Source organism: Stylophora pistillata, chromosome 14 (assembly GCF_964205215.1).
Source record: "Stylophora pistillata chromosome 14, jaStyPist1.2, whole genome shotgun sequence".
NCBI lineage: Eukaryota > Metazoa > Cnidaria > Anthozoa > Scleractinia > Pocilloporidae > Stylophora > Stylophora pistillata.
In genome coordinates, this window is record NC_142532.1 from 6,035,637 (window position 1) to 6,056,429 (window position 20,793).

The 20,793-nt window shown below is 37.4% G+C and overlaps 2 protein-coding genes and 2 pseudogenes across 4 annotated transcripts; 2 read left to right on the forward strand and 2 right to left on the reverse strand.

Annotated features, from left to right (window-relative positions):
• The window catches only part of LOC148716243 (uncharacterized), a 93,517-nt pseudogene that overhangs the window by 36,009 nt on the left and 36,715 nt on the right, over positions 1-20,793 (reverse strand).
• LOC111319072 (E3 ubiquitin-protein ligase TRIM45) lies at positions 983-4,689 on the forward strand. Its single transcript, XM_022921907.2, has one exon. The coding sequence runs from the start codon at positions 1,182-1,184 to the stop codon at positions 3,225-3,227; it is 2,046 nt and encodes a 681-aa protein (XP_022777642.2). The 5' UTR covers positions 983-1,181; the 3' UTR covers positions 3,228-4,689.
• Positions 3,383-9,779, reverse strand: LOC148716248 (crooked neck-like protein 1; annotated as a pseudogene). Its single transcript, XR_015995532.1, has 10 exons — positions 9,669-9,779; positions 8,164-8,253; positions 6,964-7,026; positions 6,748-6,839; positions 6,422-6,500; positions 6,010-6,193; positions 5,709-5,815; positions 5,426-5,487; positions 5,091-5,193; positions 3,383-3,397 (listed from the first exon to the last, which is right to left on the reverse strand). The product of XR_015995532.1 is annotated as a crooked neck-like protein 1 (transcript).
• On the forward strand, positions 16,060-19,265 carry LOC111319073 (E3 ubiquitin-protein ligase TRIM45). Of its 2 annotated transcripts, XM_088744261.1 has the most exons (2): positions 16,060-18,321; positions 18,832-19,265. In XM_088744261.1, the coding sequence occupies exons 1-2, from the start codon at positions 16,121-16,123 to the stop codon at positions 18,845-18,847; spliced, it is 2,217 nt and encodes a 738-aa protein (XP_088600387.1). In that variant the 5' UTR covers positions 16,060-16,120; the 3' UTR covers positions 18,848-19,265. The 2 variants fall into 2 exon arrangements, with proteins under 2 accessions (XP_088600387.1, XP_022777643.2); XM_022921908.2 differs by lacking the exon at positions 18,832-19,265 and having other exon boundaries at positions 16,060-18,748.

The following is a 20,793-nucleotide window of genomic DNA, read 5'->3' on the forward strand; positions in this document are numbered from 1 at the left end:
TTACAAAAATTCTTTCTTTGTCAGAATTATCAAACCCTGGAATAATCTTCCTATTAATTTATTTAATTTTTTTGACAGCCCTAACGTTCGTGGGTTTAAATCAAAATTGAAGAAACATATGAATATTTATTGAATCGTCATTTTATAATTGATATTTAGCTGTTTCTTATTTGACTTTTTTATATTTTTATTAACTAGCTCTGTAAGATTTTTTACATAAATAGGAGACCCTTGATATAGGGCCAACCTCTGGGTTTCCTTTTTCTAAATAATTACGTATTTGCATGTTGTTCTGAAATAAAGTACTGTTATTGGACACCGATGGAAATTTTTACGACTAAGAAGGTCAATCTCATCGCAAAGGACGGATCTGCTGTCTTGTTGTGAATCGATTCTGTTTTATGATTTGTATAATCGTCCGAGTAAGGGTAGACCATAAAAGACTGCTGTTTGTGAACGTGACAGACCATTTCGACGTTACCCCGTTCAGAAGTAACCAGAAGTTAAGGAAAACGTTGAGTGGTTCGCCAGTCTAAATTCGCATGAACCGTTTGAAGGTTTTGAAACATTTTTAAGATAATCGACTCATAAGCTATTCTTTACCTGACTCTAATAGTTACATTAATTCCGCTTATGTTTCTGAGACAGTTCTTTTCAAGGATCCCCTTCATCGGGAAGATCAAAAAACTATAACAACTCTTACTCCCGGGTTCAACCGCACTGCGAAATTTAAATATTCCAGAGTATAACCCCCTGACCTGCTGTCTCGTCATGCACGGCGTTCTACTTCACCTTGCAACAACAACAGAAAAAAAAAAACACCACTGCATACAAGATGAGGCCAAACGAAGTACGTGAACGCTTCAATTTGTGATAAACAACTCATTCTCTTTATTTTGTTTTCCATTGCATATGTTTTCATCTATGCCGTTAGTGAATGGCTTTCATTTAAAAGGAGCGTGACAGAAAGGCTTCAGTGCAACCGACTAAGTCTACTTATCACAAATCAGAAAATAACTTTCATATTGACATAACGTCACAAAAAAGGTCAACTAACTGCTTGAATTTGGTTGGCCACAAGAGCTCAGCTGTCATGGACTTTGTTCTGTTTTCTAAGAATCAAAAAGTTACAACTTAGATTTCATAATACTCCGTTCGTATATCGCCTCTTGAATAATCGGATGTACTTCAAGGCGAACGTGATGGAGCCCCTCACGGAGAACCTCAAGAAACAAGTAACGTGCTCAATTTGTCTCGATACCTACACAGATCCGAAAGTAATATCGTGCTTCCACACTTTTTGCTGCCAGTGTTTGGAGGAACATGCAAGAAAAAGCCACCGACAAGGGAAATTCCGATGCCCCGAGTGTCAGGCAGAAATCGATTTACCAGAAGACAATCGCTTCGACCGTTTGCCTACCAACTTTTACCATAACAGTTTGCTAGGTCTCCTTCAAACGGAAGATCGCGAGGCCTTACTGAAGCCGCCATTTTGCCCGCAACACAAGAACGAAAGACTTCGATATTTCTGCTCGTCCTGTAAAGCATGTGTTTGTCCTGTTTGCCTCGCTCAACAACACCAACGACATGAGTTCGACGTTATTGAAAATGCAGTGGAAAAGGATAGGAAACACATCATGTCGAACGTCGACACCATCAAGGAAAAGGCAAACTTGTTTCGAGCAGAGATTAGAAACCTGGACAAAACATCTGAAGATGTGGAAATGATTATTGCAGTCGCTAAACAAGAAGTGTCAGAGGCAGCTGAACACGTGATCACAAAGACGCGACAACAACAAAAACAACTATTAGAGTCCCTAGAAATGACGCGTAGAAAGAGAATAGAGCGAATCAACTCGGCTAAAAAAGAACTCGAATCTCTGGTAAAACAAATGAACCAAGCAGCTGAATTTGCAGAGAATCTGGTACAGAGAAGCTCGGGCTTCGATATTATACAGACAAAGACAACTTTGACACACAAATTTGAAGAGTTTCGTGGAGTTGAAGTTCCAAAACATGACCAGAATACATTTGTCAAATTTACCGTAGCATCGCAACAAGACTTAAAACTGGGATTTATTCAATTCACCGAGGTACCGGCAAACGCAGCTAAATCAACTCTGGAAGGACTGGATCAATCATTTCAGGCCGGTGTACAAGCCGAGTTTACGTTGTGTCCAAAAACTTCTGGTGGAGAGATTAGTTACCAGGCTGATCTCAAAGATCACGTTGAATTGCTGATAGAACCCGCCAATGACGTAACAAACGTAATTGTCCAAGAAAAAGAAGATGGTAACATTAGGCTGAAGTTCACACCCAAAGTGCCTGGCGTCTACAGTGCTGAAATGAAGATCAATGGCGAAAAGCTTGTACCCAGTCCGTTCACTTTCCCAGTGAAAGAACGTGAACTTGTAGTAGTCGGTGAGTTGGATTTGAAGTTTAACCAAGGGCAGGCGTTGCAGGAACCAACTGGAATTGCAGTAAACAGGCAAGGAGACATAGCTGTTGTAGATAATCTTGGACACTGTGTTTTTGTATTCAATAAAGAAGGGAACTGTTTGAGACAAATTGGAAAAGAAGGAACAGGTCCTGGACAATTTAAATATCCAACTGCGGTGTCGTTTTTTAACGACAACGAAATTCTTGTCGCAGATACACTAAATCACAGAATTGAACTCATCAATATACAGACTGGTACTGTTGTAAACGTCTTTGGACAAGTAGGTGAGGGAAAAGGACACTTAAAGATTCCAGTCAGTCTTTGCTTTGACGAGACAGAACGTATTGTTGTCACTGAATTCGAAAATCAGAGAGTTCAAGTTATGTCAAAAGAGGGCGAAACTATATTCACAATAGGAGACAGTGGTCCAGAGAGACTCAGTAAACCACACAGCTGTATTCCTTACAAAAACATTTTCCTAGTATCCGAAAAAGACAATCACAGCATAAAAGCATTCGATTCGTCAGGAACGTTCTTGCACAAGTTTGGAGAAAAAGGGAAAAAAGACGGACAGTTCAAAGCACCTCGTGGCATGTGTTTAGACAGCTCCAGTAATCTTCTTGTCTGTGACCGTGACAATAACAGAGTTCAGCAATTTTCTTTGGACGGTCGCTTTACAGGCAAAACTATGGTTCCTTTACAGGGTCCGATTAAAATTGCAACAGCACCAGATGGGTGCATACTAGTCGTTTCCATTGCAACTAAGAAAATATACATACTGAAGTAAATGTGTTGTCATTCTACAAACCATTCAATTCAGAAAACAAATTGAATCTTTTTTTTTAGAAATTTCAAGTTTGACTCTCACTCCAAACAAAAGCCAGCCAAGGGTAATCATAATTAATTTTCAGCCTATGAGATTTCTCAGTTCATATTATTAATTCAAAATCCCTCAACCTGACAAGAAATTAACTAATCAAAAAAAAAATTACCTTCTACATGTAAATGCATATTTTCTTGGAAATAGGCAAAATTTCAATTCTTGCATTTCCTAGTTCAGTTCATTTCTGATCATCTCTTTTCACCTTTCTTGTTATAATGACCACGATGGGCAAAACTACTGTTAGCAGTTGTGAAGAGAAGGAAGTTATGCCCACCAGATATACGCACCTTAATGTACCGTAAACCTCAGCCCCTGGACTTTAACCCTTTAACTCCCCACCTCCCAGAAGTGATTAACATGTAACTTCTCCTTATAATATTCATACATTATCCAGCAAACAGGTAATGAGAATACTCAAACATAACATAACATACACCTTATTAAAGTGTCAAGGTATTTAGCCAGAGAAGCTAATTGGGGACACTTCTATATATAACATATAAAATATTAATCATGTACAAAAATATATGCTAATATGAATAGGTAGTAAGAATTAAAATTTAATTAAGAATTAATTAAATCAAGAATCAAGTATGTTATGTATATATGACTAATTAAGTTAAGAAATTAAACTAAATTAAAAACGTAGCAGTAATAATATTGCTATGTTATACAAGCGTGACAGCTGCAGGTTCCATCCAGCACATCTAAAACTTTAATGCCCCGAACTGCTCTGTTAAAATCATGGAGGCTTGTCTTATTTTGCAGGTCTTTGTCCATTTTGCTCCAGAGATAGGGACCAAAATATCTAATACTATGTTTACCATAGTTAACATTGCTAAATCTAGGTATTGGGAAATCATTATTGCCCAAATTATAATTCTTGGATTGCTTGTAAAATATGTCACAAATATATTCGGGTGCCAGGAAGTTTTTTAACCTTATACATCAATATCAATATCAAACTTCTCAGGTAGAAGTTGTCATCCTGATCAAACACCAAATTCTCATAATCAATTTACAAGGAAATGTGTATCAGCTAGAGGGGAGAATTAACAAGCAGATTTTGGGAGTTGAAGAGTTAAGAAGTTAAAGAAGCATGTCTTGAGTGCACATGGACTGAATTGTAAGATTTTATCAGCTAAGAGACAAGTATTATCAAATGATAAAATATCATATCTTCAGGTTGAGAATTACTTTTAGTGACATTATATTGAGTCACCAACAGTTTTATATGCATTACTCTCCAGGTTCCTTTTATCGTGTCTTACAAAAAAGAAAAAGGCTAATTTCCAGCTATCTTGACTGAACAAGCTTTGTTAAACAACAGATTTATCATATGGTAATAAAATTCAACTTTGATTGGCATCAAGCAGGACTTGTTTATTTTCAAGAGGGAAGCTGTGCCTATTTGCATGCCTATTTTTTCACTTGCAAATTAAAAAATAATGTTGTCTGGGAGGTTTACAATGATGAATAAATTTCAAAACTCTCAGTGAAATAACATATCAGGAAGCTGTGAACTTTAAACATTTTGTAAGTCCTCTCCACGCAATGTTTTAACTTGTGCAGTATCAAAGCTGGCAATTCACAATGGGAAAAATAGGCCCATCTTGCTCACTCAAGTAGCCAGTCAAAATGCAGGATTAGTTTTCACTTGCCCAAGGGGACTGCCAGCTATATAATACAACCGTATATCAAAACATCTACTTTGTTTAGCTGTGATTTTAAAAAAATACTGTTGTTATGATTTCTCAATTAACTAACCTCCATACTAGAATTTATTCTCTTGCTAACAATCACATCTTCTATCCCTCCTTTGTCTCCATATTATTTTCTTCTCATGTTGAGTGTAAGCTTTGTACAACTCCTGAAAAAAAAAAAGGTATTAGTAAATTTTAATGGAAAAACACAATCTAACAGATATCGATGAGGCTTTAGGGACAAAGAGGAAGGAACAGAAATGAGTTTTTGAAGGAGAAAATCAAAAATGATTTTAAAAGTTAGGAACATGGAAATGTTTTCTGAGCTCAGGTCTTCCAAACATGTAGAAAATGAATCAACTCCCATTAGAAAAAAGCCTGTACGTAATCCACACTTACTTTACACTCCCCTTTTGGTAAGACGTTCAGAGCATACTGGAAAATCACCTCACTTGATCATGCTATGGAATAGGAAAAAAGAACAATTAGAGATATTCAGGTTTTGTCACTAAGGTTTCTACCACTGTGCATTTCAAATTAATTGATCCCAAAAGTGTCACTGTTATTTACAACTACTATTTTGTTCACTTGAAACATAAAAAGAACTGGTGATTACAATTGTTAACTTATCCTCTTGTTTCTAATTTTGGCTACATGTAAAACAGAAAGTCTCCATCCATACCTCTTTGCAGTTTTCTTCAAATTTTGCAAATGCAAGAAAAAGTTTCTCATCTGCATTTTCCTCAGCAAAGAACTCTAATGCTCTTTCATAAAAATCTCTTGCACCAACTGAAAAAAGATATCTTTCATCACCACAAAGTAAATTTCAGTTGGTGGATGAAACACTTAACACTAGTAATTGTCAACCACTTGTTCCAAAATAACAGTAAAGAGGTCTAAAAATCATTTAAATGTCATTAGAAAAACTTGATACCAAAAAACGTGAATTATAAACCATGTCACTAGCATATGAATTCATTCACCTGAATTGGACTGTCTCTCCTCAAATTTAGCAAACTTCACTCAATTTTTCACCCCTGGATGCACCATAACAAATCTTTCATAAATACTCAGCACATGATCCACTTCCTTACATCTGAGCTCCATGTTAATGTAAGAATGCCAAGCTTGTTCATCTGGCTTCCATTCCATCAATCATTCTAATATCTGTCATGCACCAGCAATATTAGTGAGCATCTCTTCCATGTAGGTGTACTTATACCTAACTTAAGTAAAATGACACAGCTCTTGACTCTCAGATCAACTTTTCTGAAGTTTCCCTTTACTACTAACACTTATAAATGAATATACCATTGTTTTCACGAAATGTAAACCAACTTAAACTTAACCAGAATACCCTAAACTATAACTACATCACAAAGAAGCATTATGTACTAACCAAAACTGATTCACTCTCGGCAAGATGGTGACTGCTCTGTCCCAGATATTCCGTGCATGGTTAATCTGGTGATGTCTGTAGAAGTAAAACTCTAATCTCAATATCAAAGATGAGACGAGTTAACTCTGCATAGAAGGCTAACTTACAGAGTTTCTGGAGCATATCTGTGTGGTTTTTGTCACTCAAAGTAACCTATCAACCACTCTGGAAGAGCAGCAAAGGTATAATCCATTACAAGTTACCCTCCCCTCCCCTCCCTGAACTATTGTCAATTTGTCAAATTTTTATTAATTATTAAATAAATGACAGATTCAATATCTACCTTTGAATTTCTCTCTGACTTTCTTCCCACTGAGTATACTTTAACCAGTGACTTATTACTGATCTGTTTCTATGAAGGTTGCCCTCAGATGCCTGGCAAAATAAAATAGGAGAATTTAAAACATCATAAATTCATTAAATTTACAATTATTACTAACAACAGTTTGATTTAAGATCAATATTTACCCAACTCCTGATAAAATCAAATAAATCAAACCTTTCTTTTTCGAAGCTTAAATTCTTATAATTCATCAGGATCACCAATCTTTTGTTTGGGAGGCTGAAAAAGAAATATTAATTACTATTTAACTCCCAATATCTTAATATCAATAATTCTCCCCTCTAACTGCAACACACTGGCTTGTAAATCAGTTACAAGAATTTGGTGTTAGATTGCAATGACGACTTCTACCTGATAAGTTTGAACATTCCCATTATCTGTTTGCCAGATAATGTATGGATATTAAAGGAAAAAGTTTCATGTTAATCCCTTCTGGGAGATAAAAGGCTAACAATCATCCTAAATCAGTAAACAAATTGGTGTGTAGATATAATAATAGATAAATATCTTGTTTTTATGATGTAAAACCTCAAAAACTTTGCTACAGTGTAGTGGGGTGAAAATGAACTGATTTCAAGTTTTGTATCGGACTACACTATTTTTTTTAGAGTACTGCAATTGTAAACTGCAGCATTCCCACTCAGCAATTTCTCTTTTTTTTTTTGGTTAATTACATTTTTTGCATTTACGAGTCAAACAACGTTTATAAGTGTCTTTCCTTGTCCAATTGCATTTCCTTCCATTTTCCTTGCATTTTCCTTGCATTTGCTTTGCATTTTCCTATTCCTTCTGCTTGTATTTTGTAATGACTTGTAATTATTTTGTTCTTTATAGCAACCATGATCAACCACAATGTTAATAAATTTCAAGGCATTTGCAAGGTGAAACCTGAACTTCGTTGGCAGGCACATCGATCTTTAATTACAGAAGAGGGAACCTTGCAGAAAGGAAGAAAAATTGACAACATTGAACTAAAATCCTTAGCTGTAAATTAAGTGTACTCCTCTTTAAAAGGTGGAATATATCTTTCAAAAGTGGAAGCTGCACCAGCAAGTTAGAGCAAACCAATACAAATTCACCGCTGACTTGGGAACAAGTATCTGAAATTCCACAGTGGGAGTCAAGAGTTAAATCAATTCTCTTAACAATTAGTTTTGATTGAAAATGAAGCATAGTATCATATTAAGCAGTTTGCAAGGAAAAATGCTATGAAAATAATGTTCTGGAATATTTCCTCTCCCTGCTTTGAAAATCTAAAATATCTCTCTGTTTGGAATACCACAATTTATCCAAAGATTTTGAAAGTAATTTGAATGGAATTATAAAGACAGCTGCAGTATGTACTGTTTAACTTACTGGTGGAACCAATTCTAACTGCCTCTCCTTGGCTTCCATCAAGAGTTGTTCAGCTGTGATCTGAACTGGAGTTGGGGCCATATTCCTCACCTGAAAATATCAACAAGTGTCTTCAATGAATAACACCAAATTACAGCACCTTAAAAACTGGGGACACAAAAGAAAGCTTTATACACCAATGGTAGAAAATTTGAAAGCCAGCAATGACTGAAGCAGGCAAACTTGGTAATGTTTTGCATGATAGGAAGCAATTTCACAATCCATACATGCCAAATCTCCCGGATTATCCAGGAGTCTCCCAGATACAGAGCCAATCTCCTGCTCTCCCATATGGGTGACCAAAACTCCTCAATAAAAGGAAGTTTGGATCAGTTGCCCACAAAAAACTAAGATTTAGATCCATATGTTCCAAATTCCAAAATCATCTGCCTTCTTATCCTTGTATTACGGTTTCTGACTTCATTTTCTTGTATGATGTATATTGTTTGTTTCAAACAAAAAGGAGTTTCTTCTTTGTTACTCCTATATAAGCAAGAGTCTGATAGGAGGAGTGTTCAACCAATGAAGTCCCTGGCAGATAGATCCACATTTTTCCTGTGAAATTGCTCAGCGTGCTCACTGTTACTCAAAGGCCCGCAGTCTGAATCTCAATCATGGGAGAGTAGGTGGTCCAAATCAAAAATGAAATTTTCCAGGGGGAAATGCATTAACAAATTCAGTTGGGACAGGGGGTGCTGTTCCTAAAAAAAAAGCCTCGAGATTTGAGATCCCCAGAGGTTGGCATCTCCGTAATCATATCAGGCAAAAGCAAGCCAGATTTGACTGTTTGAGCTTGGGATAAATGTTTGCTAAAATATCCACTGAAATTTCCTGAAGCAGACACACTCAGCAACTTCTGGAAATTTTTAATAGCTGATAAGCTCATTGCTGCAGTGACTGGTGTTAACTAAAATTTCCTCATAAGTGACATGCTTCAATCACATTCCAATAGAACTTATGAATTCAGTGAATGTGAACCCAGCATGCCTGACTGATACATATACCAAGAACTCAATCTACTTCAATACTGTAATGATCTTGTTACTAAAAATTTGCTTCCTTGATATGACAAGTGTGCAAATTCTCCCAACAAATCTACCATGAAATGTATGGCAACTTGAGGAGAGTTAGATTACAAACCAGATCTTGCAAATAAAGAGTCTGTTGAAAGCGAAAAACACTTGAAAACTTGACTTCACTCGTGATTTTTCCCTGTTCCCACAACCTTAATTTCATCATCATTAACATTACAAAACCTACCGGTCACTAGAACGAATTGATAGAGATTTTTGAAGTGAAGTCGTGAATTAAGAAGTTAAACTACTCTCAAAGTCAAATATCCAAGCTTTGTTGACTGAGTAGGAAAGATAAAATCCTCTCAGTGTACGATTAAAACGTGCATGTTTACCTGTCACTATTCAAACTACCCTTTTCAATTCCTCGTTAAAATCGTAAGATATACAAACCTTTGCAACTTTTGGAACCCTGGTATTGGTTACAATCGGCTCTGATGATGCCACTATCCTTATTATACTTGAAGTCGAGCTCAGAAATCCACAAAATATATGCGTTTTACTTCAGACGCGTTTCAAACTACAACTCGTCTGACATACTGAAAATGTTTTAGTACCCAGTCCTCTCCAGGCCAAAAAGGCTTAGAGGATTTACAAGATGGTGGGTGCAAATGTGATCTGGTGTTCCATACGATGTTTTGCCCTCCCAGTGCCGGCAACTCAAGGGTAAAATTCTATAGAAGTGCAAGTGTCTTCTTTAGACAACAGTATACAAAACCCATGAAAGATGACAATGTTCAGAATGTATGTTCAGCTCATCGATTAATTGTTTTACGCGGTTCGGAAACAGTAGTAGTAGTAATTTATTTATTTATCCACATTTCACAATTGAGTATAACTCGTTTTAACGTGAACGTGCCAGGTTAAAATAAAATATATAACAAGCTAGACAATGATGATAATAATAGTAATAAAAAGGAACTAAACTAACAGATCTGCATAGGACGTATTATTATCTATTAGATCTGCACACCCTTAGACAGATCATTTCATTCTTCGCAGTAATTTTATTTAAACAAATTCCTTCCGTGTGAAAATGAAAGTAATCACAAATCATTTCCTTAAGGCTTTATTTTCAACAAGGAATATTGTCAAGTGGCATGCAGTCGCGAAGAGGGAACGATCACCGAAGGGAGAAGAGTTGTTTAATACCATTCACACTAGGTTTGGAATATCGCCGCCTAAATGATTAAAATTTGCGGCTGATAGATAAATTTCACAATGGTCGGTACGGATTGGAAAATAGTATAAGGTAATTCACTTTTGAGCTACTTGGTGACTCGCGCTGCATTAATCACTTCATTGCGGAAATATTGCTCATCTTATGAAATAGGAACCTGTGAGTGTTTATCTGGCTCATTGATCTCTAGAAAAGAACGATTGTAAACAGGAAGTGCAGGAAGTACCGTTTACTACAATCAAGAACTGATCGGCGACAACAAGTCGAGATATTTTGTGGTTATGTGGCAAATTCCTTTGGCTATGTTAGACAAGAGACTATCTAGCGTGTAAGGCAAGTTTATTCTATCACGCTATATCTAAAATAGAAATTAACAGAGGCTTTTAATGCGTGATTTTCATTAACTGAAACGTTACCCTAGCCGAATTGAGTATTAGGTTAAAGTTATTTTGTAGGGGGGGTAGGGAAAGAGGGACTTATAATCAAGAGGGACTTATTAACCGGCTCTGTAGGCCAGGACATCGTGCTTACAGTAGTGTAACGATGTTAACTCAAGATTGATTCCGTGAAACATAGTACTATAGGTCTTCAATCTCAGACTAAAACAGTCCAGGACATTACAAATGTACACGCTTTGATGTACCAACCGCCTCTCTTGATTAACGGTTATTGATAACTTAATAATTTGAATATATCAACAAAGTTGAAATGGTTAATTGGCCACCGTTACGGTTATAAAAGCTGACGTTTCGATCTACCTTCGTATGAAGGTAGATCCTGGACAAAATGTTCGATTCGTCGTTTCGTTATGGCGTTTCGTCGTTTCGCTATGTCGAGTCGTTGTTTTCCGAGTTCAAATCGTCGAACTTTCAGTTCGTTTCGTTGTATTGTCAGTTCGATTCGTCGGCTGGCCTCTTCGACTCGTCGTTTTACGAGTCCGACTCGTCATCGACCACATCGGTTCGTCGTTTTGTCATTTCGTCGTGGCGTTTCGTTGGGTCGTTTCGTTATGTCGTTTCGTTAGGTCATTTCGTTATGTCGTTTCGACTTGTCCACTCAACAGGAGCTATAATTCAACTTAAATTACATGAAGAGTTACTTTATTTCATACACTCTTGCATGAGTCATTAATGTGGTATCTATAATTTGCCCTCTGCCGAAGGAAATAGATCTTTAGAATAGCTACTTAATCTGCAGAAGCGTCCGAGTTATTTAGAAAAACGTATTTTCAGCTAAAAGTTAATGAATCACTTGGGCGAGCACCCTGGAGTAATTATCGCGGGAGTCTATCTGTTTGTGGAGGGTAGGAGGGTCAAGGGTTTCTTGTTGAGGGTCGAGGGTAACTTTTTTCCCCTTTTTTAAAATTAATTAGAAAAAATTAAACCGAATTTGACTAAAATAATTGAAAATAATTGAAGAAAAGAAATTTTAAAGATACAGAGTACAAGTTGGACCCATTTACTTTTACCCAAGAGTGCAAAAGAACCCTTTTCTGTTCCTTAGTAAGGTCTAACCATGAATACTGCTCTGAGATATGGTCCCCATAGACCACTTTCATAAATGGCTGCTGGGTTAATATTCTTTTGTTTAAATTTAAATTAGCCCTACTGGCCTCGTTCTCCAGTAAAAAATTCAAAAAAATACATTATCTCAAGCGAGGCCAGTAGGGCTAGTTTAAATTTAAACAAAAGAATATTTATACGGCAGCCATTTTATGAAAGCGGTCTATATTCGCGTAAGAACACTGATAAGCTTGAAGGAGTGCAGAGACGCGCCACTAAATTTATTTTGAAAACTAAGGATAGCTATGCAGCTCGTCTTGAGAAGTTAAATCTATTATCTTTGGAAGACAGAGAAGAGTTTTAATTGACATAACTTTCTCCTTTTAAGGCACTGGAAGGGTTTATTGACATTGATGTTTCACCTTTTGTGGATTATAACTCTAGTTTAGATTATTGTTCCTTGAAACATTATGATCATCTGACATTAAAAAAAAATATGCAAGGGCTAATTCCCTTAAATATTCCTATTTCCATCGCATAGTAGTTTCTTGGAATATGTTGCCTGTTGACATTCGCACTGCAAATTGTACTGGGAATTTTAAATTTAATGTGAAGAAACTTCTTGTGGGTAAATCGTGATTTTATTTGTCTTTATTATAACATAGTATCTCATTCGTACTGTATGTATTGGGTGATCTGCTGTTGCATGGGGTCTGGGACTCTTTTGCAGATTCTCCTATGGCTTTTTTAAAAATTTTTTGGGTTAACTATCATACCAGCATTTGTGTATTTATGCCATTAAATTGTAATAAATAAAATAAATAATTAAATTAGCTCTTTTTATAGGTTGAAATCACTCCAAAAAGTAGCAAGTGGAGAAGGGGTGTGACAGTGAATAGCATGTGGCCAGTTCGTTTCCAAAAACCTGATTACTTTTCAAAGAATTAAATTAAGAACCCACAGAAATCTCATATTCGATCATAAATCTGGTTAAATTTCATGTATTACTGTAACATCATGGAGCGAAGAAATGTGGTATATACACAGCTGAAAGCATGAACTGATTCTTAAATGACTTGGCTGACTCAACTTGAACACAGTCAAGTGGTGAGAGTGTTGACATAATTTGACGTGTAGTCACTGAAAGGCATGAAACATTTGCAAAACTTCAAAAGCACGGAAAGGTAGCACGGAAAGCCGCAAAACCCTTGAACAAAAGCTCATCTTTCAAACCGGCAGTCTAAATCTCACAGGTATCAACGAACGCTTTTCATTCCACTAATTTACTCCTGTTTTTCTCGTTGCTATGTTCCCACCAATCACGTAGCTCCATTTTCTGCCTTTAAAAGCACACACAACCAACAATTTCTCTATTCGCTCCGACGAAGGGCTAACGCTCGAAACGTCAGCTTTCATAACGTAACGGTGGCCAATTTACCATTTCAACTTTGTTGATATATTCAAATTATTTCGTTACCCCCACTGACGCTGCGCCAAACAGTTTCTTTAGAAACTATCAGCCTTTATTGATAACTTTGAACAATTGCACGAAAATTTTTTTTCCGCAGAAGCCATTCTTCGGATGCCCTCGACCCTCTTCTCGCCGAGTGCATGTTTAAGCGACTTAAAGTTGTTGGATTTTAAAAGATCTTCCCTCGTAAATACCGTCACGGCGTTGCGTCTTTGGCGACAACGTCTCTCTTTCTGTCATTGTGGTTTTGTTGTTGAAATCCACCAGTGAAACCTAAGGACGATAGAAACGCTCTCCATCCCATCTCCTTTCCATCGGTAAATTCAAATCCAAGAGATAACAGGAAATCTATGAAAAAAAAATCAATCAGTGAATCAATATTTATCTAGAACCGGTAGCAACACTGAAAACGTAAGTAGCCGTTAAAAAATAAACTTGCACTTTAAACTTTGCATTTTAAGGATTAAAATGATCCATTAGATTTTCCTCGCCTTAAAGACTTAATGTAATCTTTATTTGTAATCTTTATTTAAACACGATCAATTCATCAGCCCATAAAAATACATATCACGTACGCTAAGATATTTAAAATTCAAACTACATACTATAACACTAAACTTCATAGTTAAGTCCCAAACTTGAATGATTTGCTTAAAGTTTCGCCTAATTTTTATTTGCCGAAATTTCACCCCTACACAAACTTCTCGTCCACAAACCGAAAGTGAAACAAGAACAACTGAAACCGGAAAACCACTTTCGAAAAAGTCAAAATAATGTGGTTTGTACAATAATTGTATAATCGGATGTTTCTCTTGAGTTGGCCCTAATACGACCTGTAAAAAGTCAACTTCACAACGAGGCTTTGCCGAATACAGACAAAGGGAATTACTGAACAATATTCGTCTTGAGTTTCTCACTCTCGCTATCATTGAAAAGAATGTAAAATATCCTTCCCTTGTTTACAATTGAGGCAGTGAGTTTGCCCTCTGCAACCCATATATCATCAGCCACAAAATATATTGGGATGTAAATTTGCAAAATCGAACAGGCTCAAGGTAAACCCCGGAAAAAGAATTAACTCACTACTCGCTAGACGTAGCAAAGTCCGGTTTAAGCTTAACAAGTTTTGCAAGCCAGTCTCTTTATGAAAACTTTACCTACGTCTGTAGCAGAACCGGGGTTAAGCTTAACAATTTATGCGAGTCAGTCTCTTTTGCAGGCTTAACCTACATCTGCGCAGGCCGACAGCTGCAAAAATATAACTTACCTTCGCCGGAAGTTCTTCATACAGCGCAGAATTGATCCACAGGTAAATGCATCGTCTCCATGAACGTTTCTGCTCAGTGGGCGAAATATTGGCGATTGCTCTTTCGTAAACTTCTCTCCCTGCATAAGCTTGAATAAAGATCTGTCTCGCTTTCCATCAGACGAAGATAATCAAATCACGCTTCGTAATTACTAGGATTTGTTTTCACTTCCTGGTAAATAAAACGAAAAAAAAGGTTAAATAAAAGTTGAATATGCTCGCTTGGACAAAACGTAAACTGAAGCGGCAGTTTCACTATCACGTTTTCCTCGACAGATTTTCCCTTCAAAAGTTTTCTTTAGTGGTGTGAAGGAAAACTTTTTACACATTTTTCCATAACATATCGCCTGGCTCAAAGAACTGAAATATCGGTTTTTGAAAAACGAGATTTATTAACGAAAATGAGATCAAGACGAACTTTTCTTTCCTAGACCCTTCACAATTTTTCCCCTTTACATTAAATCTCCCCCCAGAGCGTGAGGGAAATGGGAGCCTTGCAATATAATTTGACGATCGCGTACGCAAGGGAGTTTGAGAGGTAATTTGTTTTCTTTTTCTCCCGCACGCGGTCGCTCATGCGCGCTCCCCTCGCGTTCCCTCGCCTAATTATGACATAAAAAATGGCAAGACAGCTAAGAAGAGACTAACTTCCTACTTGAATAATAACTTGACGAGGTGACTTGCCAAATAGAAACTTTAAAAGGACAAAATCAAAACAGATTACCGGAAAGGAACTTGAATAATTTAGGCTGAGTTCCTGAAGATGAACAAACCGTCACTTTGTTTCTTCACGCATGGAATTTGCAACAAACATTACCGGCACTGCTTCTGCTTTTTTTTTTGTCTTTTCCAATCAGCCCCCAAAAATAATATAGAAACAATGATCTATTTTTAGAAAATGTTGCGATTTTCATTTTACTACAAAAACAGGTACGGAAGGAAGGTAAGAGTTTCTCTGAGGACGATTGTCGTAAAGGAGCTTCTCAGTCACCAGATTGGGAGTCATACCTATGACGTGACATATTACCTTCACCTTAAAGGATTCTAAGGGAAAAAGATTCGAGAAGATAGGAAAACAATGAAGTGGTAAAAGCAATGAATGAACAAGGATAGCTACTGATAAAGAAGATTAAAGTAGGGTGCAAACTGAACGAGGATCCAAAAAGGTTGAGGGGAAATTTGTTAAATTGGCAAACCGTGACACTGAAAAATAATTCAAAGTTATTTTTACAGAATAAAAAAAATCAGCAGAGCCAAGAATTTGATTGGCCAGTGCCAATCAGTTGACACGGACTTTGTTCTGTTCCTCGGAAACCTGAAATAATATCTGCATTCAATCTATTGCCTTGGGTGTCTCCCAAGAGTCTAGTTTGTTTCGCTTTGAATATGGAGTCCCTTTTGATAGATCTCAAGAAGCAAGTTACTTGCTCGATCTGTCTCGACACTTACACCGAACCTAAAACTATATCATGTCTTCACACGTTTTGTTGTGAGTGCCTAGCGAGACATGCAAGAGTGAGCCAGAGACAAGGAAAATATCGATGCCCCGAGTGTCAGGCTGTGATCAATTTACCAAACGACAATCGCTTCGACCATTTGCCCAACAGCTTTTACCACAAAAGTTTGCTGAGTCTTCTTGCCGTTCGACAGAGTGGTGAGGGAGATAATATTACTTGTTATCAATGCAGCGTAACCAACCCTCAGATGTACTATTGCTTCGATTGTGGACGATTCATGTGCCCTGATTGTTTCAAAGCACACGAACTGCTTAAGAAGTCTTTTCAAGGACACAAAGTCACGTCAGTCAAGGACTTCAAAGCCGAAGATTACGAAGCACTGCTGAAGCGACAGCCATTCTGCACACAACAGTTCCACGAAAGAGAAAAAGCCAGATTCTTTTGCTCACAGTGTCAACTGTCCATTTGTCCGATCTGCATAGTCACGGATCATCAAAACCACAACGCCATTTTGCTCGACAAAGCAGCACACGAAGAAAAAGAAAACATCACGTCTGGCGCTGAGATGGTCAAGGAAAAAGAAGCCGAACTTTGTGAAGTCATCAAGGAGTTCGAAGAAACGATTTCTGAGCTTGAAAGAAATTTCGCAACAGCCAAGCGAGAAGTCTCGCGAACAGCCGAACAAATGATCGCAAATATTCGACAGCGCGAGCGAGAAGCGATTGAATCCCTGGAAACAACACGCGTGTCGAGACTTGAGAGGATAAATGCGGCTAAACAGGAAGTGGAATCCCTGCTAAAACAAATAAACCAAGCAGCTGTGTTTGCGGCGAACCTGGTTCAGAGAAGCTCAAGCTCGGATATCATGCAGAATAAGGAAACTTTAAAGCACAAATTTGAAGAGCTTCGTAGAGTTGAAGCCCCAACACATAACCAGACTGCATTCGTTAAATTTTTCCCTACTTCTCCAAAGGACCTGAAACTGGGTGTTATCGTGGATATTCCGATAGTCGTGAATCAATCACAAATTGAAGGACTGGATCAAACATTTCAGGCTGGCGTAGAAGTAGAGTTCACGTTATGCCCAAAAGCAGCAGACGGAGTGACGATTAACCTGGCTGATCTTAAAGATCAAGTTGAGTTGCTGGTAGAACCCGCCAACGATGTAACGAACGTAACCGTTCAAGAAAAAGAAGACGGCAATCTTAGCTTGAAGTTTACACCTAAAGTGCCCGGTGCCTACATTGTTGAGGTAAAGATTAATGGCGAAAAGCTTCCAACCTGCACATTCACTTTACCAGTGAAAGAACGTGAACTTGTCATACTTGGCGAGTTGGACTTGAAGTTCAACGAAAGCCAGGAGTTCAAGGGACCATGTGGAATAGCTGTCAACAAGCAAGATGACATTGTTGTCGTAGACACTCACGGACACTGTGTTTATGTGTTCAATAAAGAAGGACACTGTTTAAGACAAATTGGAAAAGAAGGAACAGATCCTGGACAATTCAAATATCCCACTGACGTGTTGTTTTTAAACAACAACGAAATTCTTATTGCAGATCAAATAAATAATAGAATACAACATCTAAATATCCAGACAGGTTCTGTTTTGAAAACCTTTGGACAAAAAGGTCAGGGAAGAGGATCCTTTAGGAATCCAGTTAGTGTTTGCCTTGATGATTCAGAACGTATTGTTGTCACTGAATCCGCTAACAATAGAGTTCAAGTCATGTCAAAAGAGGGCGAAACTATTTTCACAATAGGAGACAGTGGTCCAGAGAGACTCAGCAAACCATTCAGTTGCATTCCTTACAAAAATATTTTCCTGGTAACTGAAACAGACAACCACTGCATAAAGGCATTTGACTCGGCAGGAACGTTCTTGTACAAGTTTGGAGAAAAAGGGAATGAAGACGGACAGTTCAAAAGACCCTTTGGCATGTGTCTGGGCGGCTCCGATAATCTTCTTGTTTGTGAGCGTGACAATAACAGAGTTCAGCAGTTTTCTTTGGACGGTCGCTTTACAGGCAAAACTATCGTTCCTCTACAAGATTCAATTCAAATCGTTACAGCGCCAGATGGGCGTATACTAGTCTCTACCATGACACCTAAGAAAATATACATACTGAGGTAAATGTGTTGTTATTCAACGAATCATTCAATTGGGAAACTAAATTCAATTTTTTTTTAATTAAAAACATCGTCACAAGTGGCAAAAACGCTCCCTTTGAAAATGCATTATTTAGTTAAATATTTTGTTAAACGTTCAGCATTCCACAATAGCAATAGAAGGGGATGTAATAGTTTTGGGGTTCCCCGATGTAGACTGTCAACGGGACAAAGGGGGTTTTTCTACCGGGGTCCAAGGGAATGGAATGGTCTAGCTGAGAATATTAAGAATGTGAAAGAAATTGATCGTTTTAAGAAGACTCTTTTTAAAAATATGTTTCATAAGAAATAATTTTAGTTTAAATTGTTGTTTTAAATAGGTTTAGTTAGTTTATTGTGACTGAAAAGGCCTGTTGAAGGGAGTTCCAATAAAGTATGTATGTATGTATGTATGTATGCATCTTATATGAATAAGTCACAAATTTTTTAAGTCAGTGATGTGTCTCATACCTGTCGCCTGTTTTTTCACAGATCGTCTACAAACTAAATTAAAGGGGAATTTGCTTCACAGTACAAGTACATGGAAATATTACTTGATTGGAAGTCGTAGAGAAGACGTGCTTAAGTAGCTTCCCCTTTAACTCCCATGATCCAATTAGTAATTCTCCCAACCGACTGCCATACATTTCTTTGTAAATGAAACAAAAGAATTTGGTGTTTTATCCAAGAAAGACCCATCAGCTGTCTGTTTTCATGACCTATTTTCAAGATAACATATTAGAATCGAAAGGAGAATTGATATGTTAATCACCTCTTGGAGTTCAGGGGTGAAGGCAATGGAATTGAGATCTAGAGTTGCCAATTCCTTTCCATCCGCTCTGGCACTCACTGAGATTTGTTTCTGATTAGTTTCTGATTTGTTTCATAATCACTTGATATCAAATATATCTCATTTATTTGGTATAGCAGATGTTTAGTTTGAATGAACAAAAATATGTTAAATACTTTACTTTTACTTATTGTATGCAATTTTAAGCACTAATTACTGAATCAATTTTCAGCCTGTCTAAATTTTTTTAATTTCTTTTTGTTTTGTTTCTTTTGTTAAATTTTTTTGTTATTGCCTCTTTTTCATCGGAGACGTCTCATACAGATGGAGACTCAAGAAGCTAAAGTTGCTCTCGGCTACGCCTTGAGCAACTCTTACGCACCTTTCATGCTCTCCAAACTTCCTGCGTGCTTCATATCCCAATAAACGCACGCTGACGTATGAACCAATTGTTAATTGTTTATTGACAAAAACATATTTCAAAGTTGCGTTGCTTGTACATAGAATGCTTAAAACGTGTAAAATTAGTTCGTCACGAGCGTTGAACAATTACAAAGATTGAATTTGACAGAAAACAGAAAACCGTTGAGAAAAAGAAGGGGGAGAGGGAGAGCAGCATTCTTCATAATTTAAAGAGCTACAAAGCGCGACAATTTCGTTAAATAAACCTTTTCTGCGGACGTCATACGGGCCCTAAGCTTTTCCTTCGATTTCAGGCGACGAATTCTTTCCTCTTTCATCAACAATAGAACTTCGACAACGCATTTTCTAAATTAATGCTTTTAGACAAATATAAATTCACTTCAACAACGCAGTAGATAAACAGTTTAACGTGACAACGAGGGCAACTGAGCCAAGGAAAGTGACAGGACAAAAATAGTTGAGTTCACACTGACTTTGTTTTGTTTTCTAAGAATCTAAAACAAAGACCTTTTGTTTAATTTTTTTTTTTTTCTTTAAGCAGTGTCTGACCTCATGTAAAACCACTGGCAAAATTGACAAACAGGACACCAATGGAAATTTTACCACTAACAAGGACAATGCAGCCGCAAAGGACAGATCTGCTGTCTTGTTGTGAATCGATTCTGTTTTATGATTTGTATAATCGTCCGAGTAAGGGTAGACCATAAAAGACAGTTGTTTGTGAACGTGACAGACCGTTTCGACGTTACCCCGTGCAGAAGTAACCAGAAGTTAAAGAAAAGGTTGAGTGGTTCGCCAGTCAAAATTTGCATGAACCGTTTCAAGGTTTTGAAACATTTTTAAGAAAATCGACTCATAAACTATTCTTTACCTGACTTTATTATATGGCTGTGTCTCACAAGGACTGGAACTACCGAATTCACGAATTTGATTGGCTGAAATCAACATTGAAAGCGGTCTAGATTTTCCCATCTAGGTTGGTCTGTATGGGAGAATCTTGACCTCGGTCGCTGGTACAGACCTCACTGCGTTCGGTCTGTACTGGCGAAGCTTCAAGGGAAAATATGCTGGTTTTAAGAACATCAAATTTCCAAGACATAAACACTCTATTGTCTTTATTTTTCACCACTAAGGGCCTGATTACATGAGCCGAGCTGGCCTGGTTAGCCGGGCTGATTTCTTTTGTTTTCACGCTTCGGCGAACACCAAAACAAAAGAAATCAGCCCGGCTAACAGGGCCA